The 23,895-nt window shown below is 41.5% G+C and overlaps 5 protein-coding genes across 9 annotated transcripts; 3 read left to right on the forward strand and 2 right to left on the reverse strand.

Moving 5' to 3' along the window:
• The first annotated feature begins 219 nt into the window (after window positions 1-219).
• On the forward strand, window positions 220-4,368 carry LOC135651529 (transcription factor SRM1-like). Of its 4 annotated transcripts, XM_065171653.1 has the most exons (4): window positions 220-391; window positions 459-561; window positions 1,071-1,730; window positions 3,502-4,368. In XM_065171653.1, the coding sequence occupies exons 3-4, from the start codon at window positions 1,357-1,359 to the stop codon at window positions 3,956-3,958; spliced, it is 831 nt and encodes a 276-aa protein (XP_065027725.1). In that variant the 5' UTR covers window positions 220-391; window positions 459-561; window positions 1,071-1,356; the 3' UTR covers window positions 3,959-4,368. The 4 variants fall into 4 exon arrangements, with proteins under 4 accessions (XP_065027725.1, XP_065027726.1, XP_065027724.1 ...); XM_065171654.1 differs by lacking the exon at window positions 459-561; XM_065171652.1 differs by lacking the exons at window positions 220-391; window positions 459-561 and adding an exon at window positions 608-799 and having other exon boundaries at window positions 876-1,730.
• Window positions 4,369-5,986: 1,618 nt separating this feature from the next.
• Window positions 5,987-7,189, forward strand: LOC104000502 (GEM-like protein 7). The gene is made up of 4 exons (XM_009422576.3): window positions 5,987-6,137; window positions 6,219-6,299; window positions 6,508-6,782; window positions 6,880-7,189. The coding sequence occupies exons 1-4, from the start codon at window positions 5,987-5,989 to the stop codon at window positions 7,069-7,071; spliced, it is 699 nt and encodes a 232-aa protein (XP_009420851.2). The 3' UTR covers window positions 7,072-7,189.
• On the reverse strand, window positions 6,814-9,358 carry LOC135650775 (pentatricopeptide repeat-containing protein At2g22410, mitochondrial-like). The gene has a single exon (XM_065170358.1). The coding sequence runs from the start codon at window positions 9,356-9,358 to the stop codon at window positions 7,751-7,753; it is 1,608 nt and encodes a 535-aa protein (XP_065026430.1). The 3' UTR covers window positions 6,814-7,750.
• A 230-nt stretch (window positions 9,359-9,588) lies between these two features.
• On the reverse strand, window positions 9,589-10,822 carry LOC108951512 (uncharacterized). 2 transcript variants are annotated; one of them, XM_018819451.2, is made up of 2 exons: window positions 10,570-10,822; window positions 9,589-10,441 (listed from the first exon to the last, which is right to left on the reverse strand). In XM_018819451.2, the coding sequence occupies exons 1-2, from the start codon at window positions 10,749-10,751 to the stop codon at window positions 9,589-9,591; spliced, it is 1,035 nt and encodes a 344-aa protein (XP_018674996.2). In that variant the 5' UTR covers window positions 10,752-10,822. The 2 variants fall into 2 exon arrangements, with proteins under 2 accessions (XP_018674996.2, XP_065026431.1); XM_065170359.1 differs by having other exon boundaries at window positions 9,589-10,430; window positions 10,570-10,668.
• Window positions 10,823-11,724: 902 nt separating this feature from the next.
• LOC135651207 (protein ROOT PRIMORDIUM DEFECTIVE 1-like) lies at window positions 11,725-13,457 on the forward strand. Its single transcript, XM_065171110.1, has one exon. The coding sequence runs from the start codon at window positions 11,794-11,796 to the stop codon at window positions 12,997-12,999; it is 1,206 nt and encodes a 401-aa protein (XP_065027182.1). The 5' UTR covers window positions 11,725-11,793; the 3' UTR covers window positions 13,000-13,457.
• Window positions 13,458-23,895: the final 10,438 nt, after the last annotated feature.

Genomic DNA, 23,895 nt, shown 5'->3' on the forward strand with positions numbered 1-23,895 from the left:
GACATGTATGTCAATTATTATTATTATTATTATTTGGTGTACTTCACACTTCAAAAAGTATGTGATGGCAAGTACACTAAATATCTTTAAAGACATGAGTGGCAAACATGTGATTTTCCTGGGCCTTTTTGTCTCTGGTCGTCTTTTGGAAAAGAGGCTTTCCAGTCGGAGACGGGGGCTAAATTTTGGACTGAGCTATTCACTCTTTGGCCGCTTTGAGGAGGAAATGAAAGAGCTATTCATTACTTCGTAGGAACAGTCTCAAACAGCACAAAGGAATCATCCATCGGTCGATGCGAATGATTGAAATCATTGATGTGTGTGGAGATGCGGTGTCTCTGTTGGTTGACTCGATAGGTTAAATTCTGGGTCTTTTACTGCGAGTACAAAGGTAAAACCATTCAGGTTTGTGTTTTTTGGATTGATGTCCTCGGAATTGAAACTGTGAGAACCTGTAGATCTGAATGATTGAGAATCGTTGGTGTTTGGATTGGTGCTGATTCTGCCATCCATCATTGGGAGGAAAAAGAATTGCATTATTGTGTTGGTTGACTTGTGGAGGTAAAATTCTTCGATTATTTGTGTCTTTATATTATCTTTGGATTGATAGCCTTCAATCGGGACTTGACCATAGGCAACAATTGAATTCTGGGTTGCCATCCCAATCATCCACACCTTTCTCTTTTGTTCCTTTTACCCTGCAATCACATCCATCTGCGTCTTGGTCTGCTCCCACTGGTCCCTTCCAATCTCCGGTTTCCCAAATCCCTAATTCCCTTCTCGTTATCTCTATCTTCAGGTATGGATATTTTCCTTCCTTTTTAATCTTGTTTGATTGTGCCAACCTTTGCAGTTGAGTTTCTTTGCAATCGCAGGAAACCCTACTTTTGCTGTGGAGTGATTAGCCTGCTTTTCTTTGTTGTGTGGATTAGGGTTTTTTTTTTGTTGTTGTTGGGTGCCTCTCTTGGCTGCTTGTGTGAAGTTGGTTATCTTTCCTTATCTGTCCCCCCCCCCACACACATCTTCCCCGGAATCTCACTCCACAACCTCGTTTTGCATGATTTTTTCAGCTATTGATCGATCGGCATCTGTTGATTCGCCATTCAAGAAACAGTTCGGATCTGATTTCCAACAGCTATTTAGGCGAAGATCATCGGTGGGATGGTCATCAATCTGAAGGAGAGAGAGAGAGAGAGAGAGTGCTAGTGTAGAAAACAGATCCTATCTTGTGTTCAGGAGTTGATGATTTTGGATTTTGGAGCTTTGACTGGTGTTGGAAACTTTGGAGCCCTCTGTCTCGGTTTCAGGTCCCTTCTGTTTTGCTAGTTATATGCTTGATACACTGGGCTGGTGAAGATGGTGATGGAAGAAGTGAGCTGCAGTTCATCCTGGACAAGGGAGCAGGAAAAAGCATTTGAAAATGCTTTGGCAACGCATCCTGAGGATTGCAGCGACTGGTGGGAGAAAATTGCGGCCAATGTGCCTGGGAAATCAATAGAGGATGTAAAGAACCACTATGAGCTTTTGCTAGAGGATATCAATGGAATCGAGTCTGGCCGAGTCCCTCTACCTTGCTATCCATCTTCCTCGGACGGTGATGACCATGCTAATGATGGTGTTAGTGGTAAGAAGGGAGGGCTTTCACATGGTGATCCCAGTCATAGTGGGAAAGCTTCGAAATCAGATCAAGAACGCAAAAAGGGAATCGCCTGGACTGAGGATGAACACAGGTGTATTCGTACTCACTTTATTTTATTCTCTTTGTTCAACATCTTAACCTCAACGTGTTGAGATATGAAGGAAAATGATGGTGCTAGCCTTTATGAATTCTTGGCCCACATATGATTAATATAACAAAGATTTAGTTTATCTCAAGAACTTTCTCGTCAATTGAAACTTTTGTGAATACTACTAGGCTTTTTAAGAACTACTTGATTTTGGAACCTGAATTTGAAAGTGCATCCTGTATCTTATGACCAAGCTGGCCGCTAAGACTATGAAATGTTGCTATGACGCAAATATCTTCTTTTTGTCGTTGTCTTACCAGCAAGATGAGTGGTTCCTTCCATGGAGAATGAAACATATGTTGGCTTTCTTCTGTATATTAGACGTAATATCAGGTTTAGAACTTTTGTATTGGTCATGCTATCCTGACATTTTGATGAAATATCTAGACAATTTTGTGAACTTTGAAGGCATAACTACCATATTTTGTCTATAATCAGTGGAACCTTTCAGTTGCTTCATTGGATGGTACCATTTTTCTGCTTTATAATAGTGTTCGTGAACTAACATCGGTAGAACATTGTGGTGATTTTCATCAAGAGAACCTAACAGCATTGGCATGGATGCCTGAAGTTTGGTAATTATATATAGCACCTGAACGGGATCTTTTCTTGTGTTCTTTCTTCCATGGGTGTTCTAATTTTGAAGGTGTCCTAAGAAGTAATCACCTGTGACGTAAACTTGGTGCTATGGTCTATGTAATGCCAATAGTTTCTTTATTGACAGGAGATCATATGGTTATTATTCTTACTAGTAAAATATCCCATCATGTTTTGTAATGACTTGTCATGTTGATGATTTCTGTTTCTTACTATCTTGGTATTGTCTTTCTGGATATGCAACCACATATTTCTCGCTGTCATCTGAAGCAAATACTACAAACTGATCTGGTTCACTCTCTTTTACTTGGTAACAATCTGTATCTGTTGCTGGGACCTTTTCAGTATCAGGCGGTCCATCTATGATAGCACACACCTCAGTCTTCTGGATATAGGTTATCAGTCATTTTCACTAATGAAGTCCTGCTTGTCATCAGAGAAAAGGGAACGTATTGGTCAGCTTCCCTAGCTTTGCACTATGTTCTCTAGTTAAGGATTTATTTTGTCAAGAGAACTAGCAAATATGTTAGATTTTAGGATTTATTTTTTTGGTTTTCCCTAGTTATCTTAAAAGTAAAGCCACAACTGATATCAACTAGCTGTATTGGGAGTTTGGGTTTCTGACATGTTTTTCACCCTTTGACGGTGTTTCCTGCCTAAGTCTCATCTCAAACAGAGTTGTTTTACTTGTTTCTGTATTTATATCTCTTTCTCTGGATATCCTATTGAGCAGTAAACAAATGATTTTACTGTCTCCTGAAGGTAATTGAGTTACAAACATCAGAAATAAGAAAATAAGGAGGCCTCTGGTCACATGCTTTTGGGTTCCTCTTAGCATATTACTATTTACATAATTCATTGGTCCAGAGATAGTATAAAATGAAAACCAATCTTGTTATTGTTGACTGCTTGACGCTCAACATCACATCTGACACTGATATGCTGTCTGGCACTTGTGTGTGAATGTCTTGCAGTGGTGACTGCTTTGATTACATTTTCAACATCAGATGCTTTTGTGAATGTGTTGCTCTGTTTTTTCTACTAGCAGGTTGTTTGTTATCATCAAGATCTATGATAAGGAAATGAATAACTATATCTACTGTTGGATCTTCTGCAGATTGTTCCTTCTTGGACTTGATAAATATGGCAAAGGTGATTGGAGAAGCATTTCTCGGAATTTCGTAATATCGAGAACACCTACACAGGTCGCAAGCCATGCCCAAAAGTACTTCATTCGGTTGAACTCGATGAACAAAGAGCGGAGAAGGACCAGCATCCATGATATCACCAGTGTAGGCAACATAGACATATCGACTCAACCGCCAATCACTGGTCAAACGAGCAGTCCAGTTGCGGCTACGGGGAGTTCGATCAACCAATCTCCTCAGCCATATGGAACTGCCATCGGACAGCCGGTTGGTGGTCCTATGATGCCAGCAGTAGGCACTCCGATTAATCTTCCTGTTCCCGGAGCACCTCATATGGCTTATGGGGTTCGAGCAGTGGTTCCTGGTGCCCAAGTGAACATTCCACCAAGTACGTATCCGATGCCGCCAACATCGTGTAATCGATAGTAGCAGCAGTATGTCATTCTGGGCAAAAGAAAGGAAGTGCTGCTTGTTTCTCATGCAACTTCATTATCATCTCAAATAAGCTGATGGCTGGAAAAGCATCCTTTTCTTGATGTATCTGAGGGCTCGCTGCAGGTTAGATAGACAAGAGCAGCTCTTAGCACTGTTGTTAATCATATTACTTGTGTGATGACTCCTTCCAATCCTATTCAGAAACAATAAGTGCAGGATTCAAATGGTGTCACAGCAACCGAGTGGTATATGAGTCATGTCATGTTGACATATGTAGTGATCTTGCATACACCTTTTTCATCTACTCCTTATAAAGGAAAAAAAAATAAGAACTTGTTTTCGAAATAGTGCTGTATTTTTATGCAGATTGCAATATAAATATCCGGTTGTTTGCGGTTTTAGCTTTCGAACTACGATGGATCTCATGAATGGGTGTCAGCTGCTTCAGTGATAGATTTTCAAAGCTGTAAAAAAAATTCAAGTATTTTTCTAATTTGTAGTAAGAATCAAATTAGCTGAAAGATAAGAAATTTATATATGAAAATACATATTTAGTTATTAAGGTTTGCTTTATAAATACCTTATATATTTCAAGGATTTAGTAGAGAGGAGGTATAAAGGAAAAGCACTATAAGAGTCTTGTTTTGGAACTAAACTAGAGAGGTTAGGAGAAAAGCTTTTTAAGGGGTTTAATCTTGAATGTGTGTTAACTAAAAAAAACCTATAGTTTATTTTTTACATGATAAAAAATTTAATATATTTTTAATGAATATAAGTAGAGAGTATTCATCGATATGAGCATACGGAAAATTTTTTGATTCAAATGAATCTAATATGAACATGATAAATCCTAAAATTATTTTTGCGAGCAAAGATAAACTCTTATAAGACGTCATCGGTTCTCTTGCTCCTCAATCAATATAATATTAAGTATAATTATTATATCAAACATTTTGTGTGGAACCATGTCTAAGAAGGTGACTTAGATGTAGCCCAACATTCAAGAAACGTGACACAGGCCCGATGGATGATTCCACTGCTCCACGGAAACGATGCTTCAGAGACATGGGTGGGTCTTCGAGTGTGGCCCCCCAACAAAATTGTTTCCGCAAGCAAGAGGGTACAGAATGGCAAAAGTAAGCTTTTTACAGGGAGGCCAAATCTGCAGAAGCTTCTTCCTTTTCTTTCTTGCCACAGATGTGATTAGTACAGCACTTCCTTCAATCAAAAGATTGCTTCTCCAATCTGTCTGTTTGTTCTGATGCAGAAACACATATGTATCTCCAGCTAAGCAAACAAATCTTAATCTGGCTTCCGGCTCAAAAGCTTCCTCCAAAGCCAGCAAACAAGGACAGCATAATAAGCTGCTGATTCATTCTTGTGTCAGGCAAGCAGGGATGTCGGCATGGAGCTTAATAGGACAATTTCAAATAATTACATGAAAAAGAAGGTGGAGGTGTTTTGGTTCCATCTAAGCACATGGCATGTCCCTGCATGATGTGCTTGGCGATGGCACCATACTTTTACCTTCCTTTACTTCATCAAATAATTTGAGCTCTCTCTCTCTGTCTCACTTCATAATTATATAACAAGATTTCACCACAGGTAACTTGATTTTTTTCTCTGAGAATAACATGGCACAGTGTTTTCTCTTGAAACTTCATGGATGAATATCGATTCAAAACTGAACACCCTAATACCATGTTAGACGATTTGATTGTGTTCCCAGTAAAAACTTGTGGTTAGAAAAGGCCCCGATATTTTATTTAACTCCAACAATGATGATCTACTTTTTCTCTTTCTTTTCATGAGGATGCCTTTGTAGCTGCTGATCCCATGCTGATTCTGCTTTTCACCAGTTGCATGTAATATTAATGTAATTGCCTTTGTTGCTTTGGATGACAGTGTCCAAGGTTGCTTCACCTTATAAGAGAAGCCTCCCCACCAGCCTTATTTGGAACACAGAATCCCCACACAACTTCTCCCAGCTAGTGGCAGCAGGAGGAGCACCGGCTCAATATGAAGAACATAAACCATCATCAAGCTGGAGGTGTTCCTATTAGGTCGATCGGATATGCAGCTGAAGTGGCTGGAAAACCTGCTGTTTCTACAGATCTTAATAGACTCTGTCTTCAAACCACTTCGTCAGATTCCTCCCAATATAAACAGAGTAATATCTTCTTTCTCATATGAAGTTGTTATTTTCATTGATCGTCTTGCAGAAACTCAATAGAATTATTCTGTGATGCAGAAGAAGTGGATTCACTAATGGCTTGGATGAGCAAATTCAGAAAGAAGGCAGACAGCTACATGAAAGGCATAAAATATCATGGTAAGTTTTCTGGCTTCCTCCGTCATTCCAAAGTTCAAGAACCTGACCTTTTGGAACATATGAGAAAAAATCAATGTTAAATAGTAATCTCTGCAACGCCTGTTTTCGTGTGTTTTTGTGATGAACACTGCCTGGAATTCCAAACCAGCATAGCAAAGAACTTGTTTCCAAGTGACTCATCTCAGTTAACCTCTTTTGGAAATTTCAGTGAGTCTAGGGCCCAAAATCTCAGAGACAGTGAAGGGAAAATTGAGCTTGGGTGCAAAGATTCTTCAAGCTGGAGGTGTTGAAAGAGTCTTCAGGCAGAATTTCTCGGTTGCAAAAGGAGAGAAGCTGTTGAAGGCATTCCAGTGCTATCTGTCAACCACAGCAGGCCCTATAGCAGGACTGCTCTTCATTTCCACTGACAAGATAGCGTTCCGGAGTGATCGATCCCTCAGGATCACTTCTCCCAAAGGAAATTTGGCGAGAGTTCCTTACAAGGTACTTCTTTTCAGAATCCAACACCGAAAAGTAGAGAATTTACTATCAATAAGATATGTAGAATGTTTTCACATTTAACTTCCATTGACTGCCACAGGTTTTGATCCCAGTAGGAAGGGTGAAAAGGGCCAGCCTGAGTGAGAACTCAGACAAGCCTCATCAAAAGTACATCCAGATTGTCACCGGGGATGATTTTGAGTTCTGGTTTATGGGTTTTCTCTGTTATCAGAGATCTCTGAAGCACTTACGAAGAGCAATCTCAAGATCTCAAGTAGGAGTTCTGCAGTGAACGGAATTGGAGTGCCTTCTTGATTCGAATAGTTCTGTATATTTAGGTGGTGGAGTGTTATGACTTGTATTTGGTACTGAAACTGCTCTCAATTTTCCAGAAGAGTCAAGTTCAATGCCGTCCTGGAAATAGAATCCTGCATTTTTCTTCTATAACTCCATGATTCCCGTAGATAAAAGTCAAGTTTGTGGCAAACTCCTTTGTGCTAACCTCTAACTTTCCAAGCTTTAAGAATTTTCATGGTAAATTCTTGATGCAAAACTTCTCCCCATTTGTGACCTGTATCTTATACATGACAACTCTTTTTTCCTTCTTGAACTTCTCTTCTAGTGATCATCATTATAGTCTCCCACTTATTTCCTGAAATTTGCTTGAAGGAAATATCAGCTCTATATTGATTGATTAATTTTGATGAGTTCAATTCTGTTCACATGGTAGGTTAATTCTATAATCCTCTCTTCTTCCCATTTCAGACCTTTAGGGATTGCCTAGTATGATATCCAATGGGTTTTGCTCCTTCAACAACCTGGGCTTGGACAAAACTCCATTTGTTTGGGTTCTGATGTTCATAGCTTAGCTTGCAGTAAAACACCATTTTCTTTGACAGGCAGCAAGATGATGAAACCGACAAATTGCTCGGCATATGAAATAACTTACAGATGTAAGAACAATCAACTACCTAAATGAATAGCTCTGGGTCCAGAAAAAAATCACCTGGGTCACTTTCATCGAATATGGAGATATTGCTATCCATCTTGAGTTGCTTGGCCATCCCTTCCAAGAGAACATATATGTCACTTCGAAGGTGATGTGTCCTGTCTTCTACTAGAAATTCATGGACAAATCCATCCACCTCAATCCAGCTACATCCAGGTTGCTTGACCACCTTCCTCTTCCACATCTTCTTTCTCATCTCCAAGGCTTCTTCCCATCTGTTCGATGAGGCATACATGTTCCACAGCAGCACATAGACGCCATCATCCTCTGGTTCTTTTCTAATTATCTCCTTCCCTGCAACCTCAGCTAAATGAGCATCACTGTGAGCTAGGCATGCACTAAGCAGAGATCGCCAAATGATGGCATCTGGTTCTGTGTCCATCTTTTCGATGAGCGACTTTGCTTCGCTTAGCAATCCAGCTCGCCCTAACAAATCAATCATGCATCCATAGTGCTCTAGCTGAGGAGATAAATTGAAGATTGACTTCATTCTGCCAAACCATTTTCTACCTTCATGTATCATCCCAGAATGGCTGCATGCTGACAAAACACCTACAAATGTGACTTCATTTGGGAGAACTCCAGAGTCTAACATCTTGGAGAACACTTTCATGGCTCCATATCCATCTCCATGAGCTGCTAAACCAGAAATCATTGTGGTCCATGTGAAAACATCCTTGTAGATCATCTCATCAAAAATTTGGTAGGCCATTCCAACATTCCCACTCTTCGAGTACATATCTACCACTGCATTATAGACAGTAACATCAGCATCAACATTTATCTTGTTGATATATGCATGTACCATGCGCCCAAGGTCTAGTGCTCCAATATCGGCACAAGCCGAGAGAACTCCCACCAGCGTGATTGGAGTGGGAATGTGCCCCTCTGATTTCATCCGAAGGAACAGCTGTAGCGCCCGGACCGGATGCTTTGCTTGCACATGACCAGTGATCATCACTGTCCAGCAACTCGTGTCCTTCATCGGCATTTCATCAAATAACTGGCATGCTGATTCCAATCCAATGTGTTTCATATTCCCATGAAGCATGCTGCACCACGTTACAGAATCTCTCACAACCATTTCACTGAAAACCTTGCGAGCCAACTCAATCCTTCCATTTCTACAGTACATATCTATCAACGCATTGCCAACGACCGTCTCGCCGCCCAACCCCCATCGATAGACCATAGCATGAACCGTCCTACCGATTCTGACATCGCCCATCCGGCCTGAAGCGGAGAGGGCGCTAACAACGGCGAAGCCATCCGGCGGCCCACCAGAGCACAATATTCCAGAGAACAAGGAGACGGCTCCGAGGTGGTCATCGGATCGAACGCAGAGCGACATGAGGCTAGTGGTGGAGACGATGTCGGGGATGGGGATCTCGCGGAAGAGGCTACGGGCATCATTGGCATGGCCAAATCGGGCGTAGGCGTTGAGGATCTGGCAGGAGATAAATTGGCGGTGGGGGTGGAGGCCTTCGACGACGGATCGGCCATGGATTTGTTGGAGTTCCTTTAGGGTCGCGCATTTACTGAGGAGCAGGCGGCAGTTTCTTGTGGTCATACGCCTTTCGAGTGACGGCAGGGGAGGGAAGGCGGGAGCGGAAACGGGCTGTTATCATTGGGTTCGGTCCGGTTCGAGCAATTTGGGCCCGGTTTGAGCAATTCAAGTGTAAACTCATCTTCCGGTTTAGAAGAATCTACGAGCGGTCTCCGTTCTCCACTAATACCGTTAATTAATAGGGTTTTAACGATTAACGAGTTATTAGGTAAGTTTGTGTAGGGAGATGGACATTAATATGACGTGTCGATTGCCATATCTAGCTGCCGCCGCCGGCTGCTGGGAAGCCGGATCTGCTCGTAGTTCTTCTTGATGAAAGCCTCAATTCGCCGGTTCAACTCGTCGTGACTCGCGGATGGGGGAGCCTCCTCCGGTCGTTTCGCGGCTCGCTCCGCCGCCGCCCGAGACGGCTTCTCCATGATCGCCTTCCACGTGGCGTTCATCGAAACGTCCTCCATACCTGCTTTGCCCGCGGCGGCCGGCACGTCCTCCGCTTCCGCCACCGCAATGCTGCTCTTGGATTCCGGTTCCACGATCTCTTTCGCCAAAAACACCGACGAAGCCATGGATCTTTCGTCTGATTCTTTCGTCAGGCACGACGCGTCGGACGACGAGGACTCACCGAGTTCCGGCCCCGGGACCGCCGCCGCCGTCTTCGGAGATATCGAGATTTCGTCGCGGCAGATCTCAGGCGAGGGAGTCCGGAGAAGGCTCGCATCAGGAATCGGCTCAAAACACTCGATTTTTCTAGGATTCTCGGGCTCCGTCTTCCTCTCCTGCGCCTTCCATTGCTCGCTGTGGTGGTGGTGCTGCTGCTGCTGCTGTTCAGAGAGCTTCCAAATGACAAGTACAATGAAATGGATGGCTACGAGCAGGTATGGAGGGGCGATCCACGAGCGAAGGAAGGACAAGGATCCCGGGAGGGCAGAGGCTAGGGCCCCGATGGCAGCGGGGACGGCGACTCTGGCGGCGGCGCCGAAGGAGAGGATCCCAAGGAAGCAAAAAGCAATCTTGGCGGCCCGAATCATGGTTTCATATCCGCTGGTCTGAGAACGCCATCTCGGATTCGCCATCTCTGCAAACAATCTTTCAAAGACAAACGTAAAAGCTCGACCTAATGAAATCTCCAAAGAGCTCACTCAAATAAGATGCTAAATCTAAGAGCAGTAGAGCGCCATTGGCATCGAAGATTCGAGAGGAGACGCCATTGTTACCGCTTCTGAAGCTTTTTGCTGCGTTTGAGAGAGACAATATAGGGGACGGCTCGAATTCGACGAGTAGACAGCGAGGGGTGTTTATGATGGAGGGGAAGAGAGAGGAAGATGAGCGACTTTAATGACAGCGTAAAGGCGAGCGAGAAGGTTAGCGTGGGCGAGACTCGGTGAACTACTGCCATTGGATGGACAACGGAGGGTTACTCGAGCTGCTCTAAATCCTGTGTGTCGTCGCAACCGCCAACCACGAGACAATTCACTGCGGCTCGGCCACGTTTGTCTTTATTCCATAGCGACGTGTTGACAAACTCAACGATGCTCGGAAGATTCCAACCACTAAGAGGACCTCAAAACATACTGTTCCGTCTTCCATCTTTCTGTCACAAAGAGAAGAAGGTGTGAATCGATCAGAAAAAGCCAATAATAATAAAACTCATACCTAACACTCAAAATCTTAAGCCATGTTGTTCTCAGCAGTTTGTTTCCATGGAGCTTTCTGTGCAAGAAAATAATGGAATCGCCATAGAACAGAGAGCACGCAGAGGAAAAACCACAGGGATGAGGGTTGGTGGAAGTGATGCTTTCCTAGAATTAATCATGGTAAGTTGAGCAAACAGTGATTTGTCCAAAAGGAAATATGATTGATGGATTATAATCAACTAATGATAAATAAGTCACATCTAATCGAGTTAATTATGGATTTTTTTATAATTATTTATCTTTAACATTTAAATCCTTACATTTTTTAAAATTATATTAAGATCTCTATATTCATAAAAATAAAATATTTAATATAATATTTTTTGTAATTTTAGTATTTTTTTAATTTTATGAAATTATCTTTTTAATCCGATCTTAATATTTTTATGATTAAAATATAATATAAAGATTTTAACATAATTTTTAAAAATATAAGGCTCGAGATACTAAAAATAATTAATTATAAAAAATAATTTATAATTAGCCCCACCTAATTAGAAAACAAAAATTTGTTAAAGCAGTAAAGAAATCATAAAGGAAGAAAACCTCGTATATTCCAGTGTGATCTTAATGGGTCGGATACTGGTTGAACAGATGGGTTCGGATCCATTACGAACGGGTCTTACTGGCACAAGAAGATGGACGATCCATTTGTCACGGCTCCGAGAGGGTTTAGGTCGGGTTCAGTTTATTCACACCTCTCGCTCTCTCAGGCACCGCCGCCACTGCTCTGCGCTCGCCACCATGTCGGGAGGCGCTGCGGCCGCATGTCTCCCCACCCTTTTCCGCCGCTGCAAGACCACCTCTGCCCAGTACGTGGCCAGTCGATCCATGGACCCAACCTTTGAGAAGCTGATGGAGGGGTACAAGCACTTCCTCAAGGTGCTCGCCGTCCAGGACCTTATCCTCGCTTCCCCTACCGCTTCCCTCCCTCTCCCCGTCCTCTCCGCCGCCGCCCCCCGCCTTCGCTTATCACGCGGCGCCGCCCACTTCGTCCGCACATTCCCCCGCATCTTCTCCCTCCTCTACGACCCCTCCGCCGCCCAGCCCCTCGTCCGCCTCACCCCCACCGCCGCCCGCATCGCCTCTGATGAGTCCGATGCCGCCTCCGCCTCCGCCCCCGATGCCGTTGACCGATTGCGGCGGCTCCTCTGCATGTCATCCTCCCGATCCCTCCCCCTCCGTGCCGTCTTCAGGGTCTGGAGAGAGCTCGGTCTCCCCGACGACTTCGAGGACTCGATCATCGCCCGTAACTCCACCATCTTCGTTCTTCGCACGAACCCTAGGGAAACCAACACCCATCTCCTCGAGTTCGTCGACCAATCTCAAACCCCCAAATTTACCCCGGTGGTGGATGCTTGGCGGTGCCAGGAGCGGAACCAAGCAGACGAGGCAGAGTTGAAGTTCGCATTCAAGCAAGGGTTTCCTCCCGGGATGCGGCTGACCAAAAATTACCGCGCCAGAGTGAAGGAGTGGCAGCGATTGCCGTACGCGGGGCCGTACGACGTCGGTGGTGGCGGAAGCGCAAGGTCGAAAGCTGGAATGCGGGCGCTGGAGAAGAGGGCGGTGGGGATCGCGCACGAGTTCTTGAGCTTGACGGTGGAGAAGATGGTGGAGGTAGAGAAGATTAGCCACTTCAGGAAGTGGTTCGGGGTTGATCTCAACATAAGGGACCTGTTCCTGGACCACCCTGGGATGTTCTACCTCTCGACGAAGGGGAAGCGGCACACGGTGTTCCTCAGGGAGGCTTATGACAAGGGGAGGTTGATCGATCCGAATCCAATTTACGAGGCGAGAAGGAGGCTTCTTGAGCTCGTGCTAATGCGCCGCCGAGGAATGGGTGCTGATTCAGCGGGAAGGAGGCCATCAAGATCCGAAGAGGACGTAGAAGTTGACATGGAAGAAGGGTGTTCTTCAGATTCAGATACTCGATATGATTTTGGAGAGTAGTGAACACATCAGATCTCCCGAATCTGTGTGATTAAATCTGGATTTTCTGATGCATGTTCATATCATGCAATATCATGAAGAGCTTTAAGAGGTTTCCTTCCTCCCAAGTCAAAGCAAAGGAGAGGGAGAGGCCATGGCGATGGCACCTTGGTTTCCTGCGGGTATGGACAGAGGACGAAGCATTGCTGGCGGATATATGAAATCTTTGATTTGAGTGGGCTCTTCCACCGCATCAGAAAAGTTCCTTCAAGCCCAAATCCCTGTAATTACCTGTCCATATTTTTTTATATATTATTTCAAAGGAGGCAAATGTCCGGTGGAGGAAAAAAAAGGGAGAAGGAGAAGAAGGAAGACGAGAAGAAGTGATTTGGGCTTAGGGTTTTGGCTCAATTCCTATCGAATTCTTTTTAGGCAAGTGTTCTAACATCTTTCTATAGTAATTTTGATTCTTGATTTCATCTTGATTATGAGTATTTTGAAGAGTCTTGTCTTTGCAAATGATATCAATCTTGACGAGCTCTAAATTTGTGAATTTGAAAATTTTCGAGATTCTAATATTTCTGCATTGTTTCGGTTATAACTTTTTTTTTTTTTGTAAGGAATTCTAATTTGAGTAAAACTTGATTATTTGAAAACTAGACTTGTATAGATTTCTTATGACCTTTAAATAGTAAAACTTGATTATTGTCTCTTTTTGTACAAAATAGAGACAATAATTAATGACCTTTAAATATTAAATTACGTAACTTTCTATTGAAAACTCTAATTAGTACAAAATTTATTTCATTTGAAACTAGACTCATATATGTTTCAATCAATTGAGGATTATGTAAAATAGAGATAATGTTTTTTGATATTTTCATACTAAATCACTTGTAACTTCTTGTGCAAATTATAATTTGTACAAAATTTATTTTATCAGAAAGTATACTGATATATCTATATCATTCCAACGACATCTTTCTTAAGTTAATTGAAACATAATTGATTATCCAAATAATTCATATTATGTCTCGTAGATTCTATCATAACAAAATTGTTATAATTTTTTTTTATCTATTCTTGTTTCTATCTGTTGGTGAACTTACGTGTTGTGGCCGAGGAGTTAGTATGGCTTGGTCCACGGGTCGATGTCCGGAGTTCCTGGCGCTCGGGAGTGCATCTCTTGGTCGGTCGGAAGGAATGCCGAGGTCGAGTCGGATCAGGGGTCGGGACGATCGCGCCTCCGGGGGTGGCCGAGTTCCTGCAAACAGGCCCTGATCGGGGGGTTCCTGACTTGGGCCCCTCGTAGATTAAGTCAATGGTCTTTTTCTCTTTTTCTTTTCCGTCCCCTGGTCAAGTGTCGATCAGGGGCTTTTATGTTACTGCCTGAGGGTCGGTCATACGCGGATTTAGCATGGCGACCGATCCCCTGAGTGATGAGATGTTACATTCATGTGGCTGTCGCCCGGTATGCACGGAACGAAGCCATGTGACGTTGTCCCAAGCTTTCCGGGACGGGACTTTCCGAGGGGGCACCTCCCTGTACGGGCTCCGGCTCGACACGGGAAAGCAGCTTTTGAGCTTACTTGGCAGGGGCGTGATGCGACGTGGGTTGTGACGTGGGCGAGGTCCAAAATATGTCTTATCATTATCTTTATGAATTTGAATTCATCTAGAATTCTTCCCTCAATTGAGCCTTATGTGATTACTTTAAACTCTTGTATCTCTTGTCATTTATTTTTATCATATCTGAATGTACTATGAAAAAGTTTATGTTACCTCATATTGTTTACACATGTATATTTTTGTTGTTCCGCATGTACTTCCTACACATGCTAAATTTCTTGCTCACAACATCCTTTTGTACTATAGTGTTTGTGGGATAATATGAAGTTTTGACAGAAAGAAAGTTATGTATAGAGCCCGCAATACTTTTGTCGACCCCCTATGACTTACATGAGTGTATGAAACTCTCAAACGTGGAAGATTTATGTTAATGGTTATCCAAAAATATATGGATCATATTATGTTATTATGGACCATATTATGTTATACTGGGCTAATGTTTGGATCCTGAAAACCTCGACGGATGTCTTCCCTTCTTCGTCTCCTACCTCATATGCTAACTCCCTCTTTAGCTCGAGCTTCAATGGTTTCGTTATCAACCATGGCTCATCATCATCCTCCTCCTCCGCTTCGGCTCTCATTGTCCATGGTGGGCACTCGCATGGGGTCAGTCGGCTAGCATCCACCACCGCCATTGTTAGAGCTCTCTGTCATGTAAGTTTCTGTTGATGACCCTTGTTGCGGGTTTCCGAGTCCTGTGCAAAACCCTTGCAATAAAAATCTGTTGATTTTGATGACATGAGTGTTTTCTTGTTACTGTCCTGACACAATCGTAATCGTTGTTTCTTGGGAGGACTATGTGTCTTGGCGCAGATTCTTGCGATCTTGAATGAGGTGTCGGCCACGTCAAGGGAGTACAAGTACGTGTTGGCGACCATTGAATGCATCATCACCAAGAACATGCAGAGTTGGCTACACGACCCTGCTCGATGTCAACAGGGCTGCGTTGTCCATCGCCTTCTCCCACACGTGTGAGTTCCTCCATCGCTCCCTCAAGCACTTGAGGTCTCCACCACCTCGTGGCCCTCCAGCGTCCTCTGCTGTAGAGCAGAAGAAGAATGTTGTAGAGAGGAGCGATAAATATATGTTTTGAGGGAGGGATTCCTTTTAATCATGCACTTAAATTATTTAATCACATCAATCATTCATATTTATAATTTATTTTTAAATCATAGATTGATTGAAGATAGCATTTCATATTTATTTCTATCATGATATTTTATCATGCTTTCTCCAGATTGAGCTTCTATTGACAATATCAATTTTGAAACAATGTAATTGAAAGATTGTGAGGGTGTATGCTAGTTGATCAAAAATATTAACGTAAGAAATATGTAGTTGATATCTGACAACTTGATCTCTGATGAAGTTGAAGTCGATGACAATGTATTTCATGCATGAGTGAAACACCGGATTTCCGTTTAGGTAGGTAGCACCAATATTATCATAATATTTTTAGGAGTGCATTAGGAGATGATGTCAAGTTCATGTAGCAGATTAGTGACTCAATTGATTTTATAGCAGTGGTAGCCATAGCTTGGTATTCAGCTTTAGTGATGGATTTTGTGATTGTATTATATTTTTTTGAATTCCAACTGATTAGATTTGCTTCAAGGAAGATAATGTAAGTTAATTTGTTCTATCATCATCTAAGTTATGAAGTGAAGGCATAGAAATGAAGTGGTGAGTGTTTACGTAGAAAAAGTCTATGATTGAGTCTCTTTGATATACCGCATGATACATTTTGTTGCAAACCAATATGTAGTGAAGAGTCAATACATAAATTATAATAATTTATTGACAGTAAATGAGATGCTTGGGCGTGTGAGAGATAAATAATATAAAGAACTAAGTACTTGTCAGTATTGTATGGAATTCGTAGTAGGACTGACATCATATAATTTGAGTGATTCAGTAGTGGAGAGTGGGGTGATGACTTCTTGGCATTCTACATATTCGTCTTTGATAATAGATCTTGAATATACTTCTTTTAAGATAGAAAAATTTCAGAAGATGTGAATGTTACTTTTATTCATAAAAAATAGCTTAAGGTTCCTTGATCTTCGATGGAAAATCAATCTGCCACTTGCTTAAAGAATTAATTGATCTCTATAGAATTGCTGCCTATTATGATAGTGTCATTCATATAAACCAATAAATATATAGTACTTTCATTTTATTATCAAAAAATAAAAAATATTAGACTTGAGTTGACGAAGCCAAATGATGTAAAAAATGAGTCAAGTTATGTATACTAGGCTTTTGGAGTTTGACAAAGTCTATAAATAACCTTTTGTAGTTTATAAATATGACTTGAATAATGAGTGGATGAAGCCAAAAGATTATTGCATAAAAACATCTTCAGTTAAAATCCCTCGTAAGAAAGCATTGTTAACATTTAACTAACGTATATATCAGTGGTAGTCAAACTCAAGATGAGTCGGATTATCATTGGTTTAACAACTGGACTGAATGTGTCTGCGACACATGGTCATTGGTGAATCCCTTTGACCACTAAATATACTTTGTATCTAGTAATGAATCCATCTGAGCTTCACTTAATTCGAAAGATTCATTTATACTTGATGATATTTTGTATGTGGTGAGATGGTACAAAGGTCAGCATTGTAGAGTAGGGCGTCGATCGCCAGAGGCAGTGGATCAAATCGGCATCACCAAAGGCAGTAGATCATATCAGCATCGTTAGAGGACTGATCAAATCTATTGTGCAAGCCACAAAAGGGAGATCGCAGCGATCAGGGAGGAGCAACGATCGAGGAGGGCTCCAACTCTTACTACGGCTCTAGGAGTGGGTCGCAAGGAGGGTCTAACAGTAGTGATCGGGAAGAAGTAGCGATCGAAGAGGGCTCCAAGCGACTAAGAAGGAAAGGTAGCATCGGGAAAAGGGAATGACTCTGACGACGACTATGGAACGACTCCGACTCTTACTTCGGCTCTGGGAGTGGGTCGCAAGGAGGGTCTAACAGTAGTGATCGGGAAGGAGTGGCGATCGAGGACTCCAATCGACTAAGAAGAAAAGGTAGCATCGGGAAAAGAGAATGACTCTGACGATGACTATGGAACGACTCCGTCAACTAATATGGAACTAAACAAAGCATACATCTATGATCGATCCATGGGAAAGGGACAAGGGGTGGGAGGAAAGAAGTCTATCTTGCTTAAAAGTAAGAGAACTCTCGTATCATATAGAGTATAAAAAATTATTATGAAAATAAATAATTTTATTCGTTGAGATGATTACCTATTTATATATGTTAGATTTTTTTCGATCATATACTCAAATTATTATAAAAATAAATAATTTTAATCATTGAGATGATTATCTATTTATATATATTAGATTTTTCTCAATCATATACTCAAATTACTCAATCACATTAATCACTCAACAAGCTTCGGGCATGCTTGGCCGCGGGTGAGGTCATCCCACTGTGGGCGTTTCCCTCCGGCCTCGCCTCCCTCTCCTGTTGAATCTCGTATTTTGATGATGAAACTACTTGATATATGTTTATGATTTAATCTGCGTTTTGAGTGACGCAGGATGCTTTGATCAGGATGAGACTATTAAAGCAGGAACATCATGTTGTGCCGGAGGAACATGTCAGAAGATTGGACGTCGGGCCAGTAGATCGGTCGACGTATCGACAGAAGGCTTCGGGCCGTGGACTCAGGCATCGGGCCAAGAAGAGCGGGTATTGTGCCAAGGATATCGGAGTTGCGGAGTCAACTGGCCGATTGGGCAATAGGCTGTAGGAAAGGACGATGCGCCGAAGAATCGGACGAAGCGTCGAGGGACCAATGACATGCCGGACAACTTGGTTAATTGTTTAGGATTAATTGTCTCGATCGAAGTTTTTGTTTTGAGTGTGCAGGATTAACTACGATGGAAGAAAGACAAGCAGCAGGAGTTGCGCCGGAGTCAAGTTCATGATCACGTTGGGAGTTCGAGAGTTCGACGGAAGTACGGACGGTCGTCGGAGGTTCTGCGGGAACAGATCCGAGAAGTCCAGAAGCTTGCCAAGCGAAGCTCGTCGGAACTCGCCAAGTGGATCGTCGCAAAGTCCAGGAGTTTGCCGGAAGTCCGCAGAAGCATCACCGAGGGTTCATCGGATGATCGACGGAAGTTCGCCGGAAACTCGCCGGAAAAAGCAATTGACGTACCGAAGCAAAGCTGCAGAAATTGTCTTAGATTTAATCGTAGTTAGCACGGTGATTAAGTTAGAAATGGGAGGTGATCCCATTAGCTTAATCCTGGGGCAATTGGGCCCCTGAAGAACTCAAGTTGGGTCGAATGGTTCAACCCATTCGAACCCAAGAAGCTGTGGGAGGTGCAACCGCCCAGGCAGGGAGGTGCAACCGCCCAGGCTAAGTCTCCCAGCGAGACTGGGCGGTGCAACCGCTCCAGCCAGGCGGTGCCACCGCCCAGGCTAAGTCTCCCAGCGAGACTGGGAGGTGCAACCGCTCCAGCCAGGCGGTGCAACCGCCCAGGGCTCAGTCTCCAAGCGAGACTGGGCGGTGCAACCTCCTCTGTCAAGCGGTAGCACCGCCTGAGCTCAAGTTTCGAGCTCTGCCTGGTGATGCAATCACCGAGCTCAGTCTTCGAGCTCTGGAAGAGAAGTACGATCTCTCTGGCCAGGAGATGCACAGCCTAAGCTCAGTCTTCGAGCTCTGGCAGAGAGGTGCAACCACCTCTGGCAGAAAGGGGCGACCACCTCTGGCAGAGAAGAGAAACTTCTCTGGTCAGGAGATGCACCGCCTGAGCTCGGTCTTCGAGCTCTGGCAGGAAGGTGCAACCACCCCTGACAGAGAAGGTGCAACCGTCTGAGCTCAGTCTTCGAGCTCTGCCAGGCGGTGCCACCTCTCCAGTCGAGAGGTGCAACCGCCTGAGCTCAGACTTCGAGCTCTGCCAGGCGGTGCCACCTCTCCAGTCAAGAGGTGCAACCGCCTGATCCCGGAATTTCGGGATTTGATCGTTTTGAGCTCGAAATTTGAATTGGGTTGGGGCCTATAAATACCCCACCCATTCAGCACTGAAAAGAAATAGACCCACACCGAAATCTTGATCTTTTCTGTGATTCTAAGAGCTCAAAAGTGTTGTAAAGCCTTTAAGTCTCCTCCTTCTGTTCTTCAAGTTTTCAGTTGTAAAGTGAGGAGAGAAAGGTCTGTAAAGGTTGTCTCCTGAGCCTGTTAAAAGGAGAGAAACTGTAAAAGGGCAGTTTGGCCTTCGCCCATTGAAGGAAGGCCCCTAGTTGACGTCGGCAACCTCGTCGGTGGAGGAAGCCAAAAGTGGAGTAGGTCAAGGCTGACCGAACCACTCTAAATCTCTGGTTTGCGTTTATTTTTGAGCACTTTATCATTACTGCAAACCTCCTCCATTACTACTGCTCTCTGCGCTTTCACAAACAAGTTCTAAGTGCTGTTCTTCCGAATCTGCATTCAGACGTAAATTCGTATTTTCGTACATTACAGTTTACGTTTACATTTGATTCTGCAGAACTGTCTTCGGTGCTTTTACGAAAGAGTTTCTTTGCAGTTTACACTTACATTTTGATCCTATTGATAACTGCAAACTGTCCTCTACAATTTTACGAACGAGTTTCAACATTTAGACGTAAAACTGCATTTAGACGTAAATCGGCTTTCCTCTCACAATCATCAGTTCTCAGTTCACGTTTACGTCTTGATTTCAACTGCATACTGCTTTCTGCGAGTATACAAACGAGTTTCAAAGTTTAGACGTAAATCTGCGTCTAGACGTAAAACAGCGTTTAGACGTAAATCTGAGTTTAGACGTAAAACTGCGTTTAGACGTAAATCTGAGTTTAGACGTAAACTGCGCTTAGACGTAAAACCGCGCTTAGACGCAAACTGTGTTTAGACGCAAACTGCGCTTAGACGCAAACTGTGTTTAGATGCAAACTGCGCTTAGACGCAATCTGCGCTTAGACGCAAACTGCACTTAGATACAAACTGAGAATTAGCTTTTGCATCATAATAGGTTTTTTTTATTGAACGAACGCAGCTTTTGGTTTTTAATCGCTGTAAGATTTCCGCTGCACTAATTCACCCCCCCCCTCTTAGTGCTCTCGATCCTAACAATTGGTATCAGAGCGGGGTATTTCTCATTTCGGATTTACACCCGAGAGAAATGGCTCTTCAAGAGGGCTTTTCGGTCTTTCGTCCACCGTTCTTTAACGGATTGGACTACACTTATTGGAAAACTCGAATGAGAGTTTTCTTGATTTCTCTAAATATGGATTTATGGAATATCGTTGAAAACGGTTTTCAACTTCCCTCTAAATCGATGAACGAATGGTCGGATTTAGAGAAGAAGTATTTTTCTTTAAACGCAAAGGCTATGAATGCCTTATTTTGCGCTTTGGACAAAAATGAGTTCAATCGGGTTTCTTTGTGCGAAACGGCTTTCGATATTTGGCGCACTCTTGAAATCACGCACGAGGGAACTAATAGAGTCAAAGACTCGAAAGTTAATATTTTACTATATGATTTCGAGCTTTTTCATATGAAACCAAGCGAAACCGTTGTTGACATGTACACCCGTTTTACGGATGTCGTCAATGGTTTAAAATCACTTGGTAAAAGCTTTTCGGATTTTGAACTCGTTAACAAAGTTTTGCGCTCACTTTCTAAAACTTGGGATTCAAAAGTAACTGCAATACAAGAAGCAAAAAACCTAAACAACTTACCACTTGAAGAACTAATTGGTTCATTGATGACATATGAAATGGTGCACAATGCACATGATGAACATGTTGAACACAATTACCTTCCAAAGAATAGGAAGGATTTGGAACTCTGGACAAATGAATGCCACTTGAGCGATGACTCAAGTGATGAGGACAATGATGAACAAAACAACCTTCCAATGAACAGGAAGGATTTGGGACATAGAACATTTGAAGACCACTCGAGCATAAGCTCAAGTGATGGTGAACTTAAACTACAAATGAAACTAAAATTAAAAAGCAAAAAGAATCGAACTACTTGCTTTAAACGCAAGAAGAAGAACAAAAATTGGGATGAATCGAGCTCCTCCGAAGAAGAGAAACTCAACAAAAGCAAGGCGGCAAACTACGCCTTAACAGCCTACAATGATGAGGTAATCGAAATCCCCCTAATTTATTTTGAAATTACTTGATGCTTTCATGATGTAGTTTTCTTTTTTAGTTTAGAATTAATTTTCTTGAAAATTACATGTTACAAAAAAAAAAAAATTACAAAATTATGATCATGCTAGTAATTTCGAAAATGATAATATTACATATTTTATGATAAACAAACAAAATTATTTTAATTGAAAATATGAAATCATGGTTAAGAAGTAATAATGTGTATCATGTTTGATTAACATTGTTGAATGAAATCACGTTTGATTTAAAGTAATGCATAATAATATTAAATGGTTATGATAAAATGATTAACAATTTTATGCATGAGATTTTAAGTTATTCATGATCATGAGCTTGTTTGATCTTCATGATTTAAATTCAAAATCTATAGCAAAAATCATGTCTGAATATATGAAAGTGTTAATTTCATTTTCGGATTCACTTAACAAGTGGTATCCTAACAATCGGATTTACTCATACACTTATGAAAAATAATTTTCTAAAATAGGTTTGATGAAATGATTCCTGCTTATAAATTCCATCTTGAAATATGAATGATAGTATTTTTGCTTGCAAAGATATGTTTCACATACATATCTCCTATGATTCATGTGCAGAAAAAGAATTTATAAATCATAATACAATGAGATTTCTTATGCAAAAATAAAGTGCTTTTGTGATTCATTGCTAAAGAGAATAATTATTAAAATCATGATCTTGATAATTATAACATGAAGCTCGTTATAAATCAAGATCGTTCATTATGCTTATCAAAAAGGAGTTCTTCAAATGAAATGCAACTTGTCTTTTGATTTCTTAGAATTCAATAAAGTGTCATATTAATATCTTAAAACTTGGAATATTTTAAAATGTGATCTTGATAATAATGTTTCAAGTTGCTCTTTGTACTATATCTTTTCAAATGAATCATGAGCCTTGATATCATATATTTCATAATATAGAAATAACAAGATTTCTTTGCCTTTTGTCTTGAACCTTCATGCTTATCTTAATTTGGCATATAAAGACTAAGGCATGATTAGATGAAAAAGAATCTCTTAAAAAATGCTTTTCCCATCTGATCGAGATTAATGATTTCATGATATTTTGTGAATCTCGAAATTAATTTTAATGACTTGATTATGAATTTCAAGTTAATGATTTGATTTGAACAAGTTTTATCTAAATCATAATCTTGAATTGATACTCACAATATGAAAGCATTGATATTCATGACTTGAATTGGATTGAAACATTGTATGCTTAAATTAATCATTCTCCTATGTTTCAAAAATTCCTTAAATGCCTTATGTGATGATTGAAAACTAACTTGCTTTATGATGAATCACGAATCATAACTTGATCTATGATGCCTTGAAATGATTGAAATATTTAACACTTTTATGCTCTACCCCCTACTTTCTTCTTGTTTTCAATGATAAAATGGGGAGAAGTTTTGATCATGGATGGTAGGATATAATTTGACAAAATTGATACCATCATGATATGAAACATTTATGATATGAAATTATGCATGTAATACTTCAACCTATGATAACGATGCATGCAATGATAAAATATTCATGATGAAAAATTGTCTTGACATTCATAACTTGATTATTCATCCTTTGTCATGATTTTGAAATCGTTGTAAAAGGAAAAAGAACTATAAAACTGTATTCTTTCTTTCTTTTTGACAATGACAAAGGGGGAGATAGCTAGCTTGCACAAGTCAAGAAGATGCAAAAACTTGATTGCTAACTTGCTTATTTCAAGAAGCAAAAATTGTCTTCTTGAAAATCACTATCTTGAATATCTCAAGAAGCAAGACTTGCAACCTGCACATTACAATAGGAAGCAATAATCATGAGCCTACACAAGAAAGTTATCTTGCATTTGCTTTCGAAGTTTTTGCTAGCCTGTATATTGCGAAACTTGTATATCGTAAAAATTGCTAGCTTGTAGTCTAAAGAGAAGCGAAAAGTTGCTATCTCAAAAGAAGCATATGTGCTATCTTGCCTATCTCAAGAGGCAAAAATGCTAACTTGCACATCTAGCAAAACTTGACAAATTTGCATATCTCAAGAAGCAAGAGTTGCTTTCTTGAACATCTCAAAACTGCTAGCTTGCATGTTCT

This window comes from Musa acuminata, chromosome BXJ3-10, assembly GCF_036884655.1.
Source record: "Musa acuminata AAA Group cultivar baxijiao chromosome BXJ3-10, Cavendish_Baxijiao_AAA, whole genome shotgun sequence".
Taxonomy (NCBI): domain Eukaryota; kingdom Viridiplantae; phylum Streptophyta; class Magnoliopsida; order Zingiberales; family Musaceae; genus Musa; species Musa acuminata.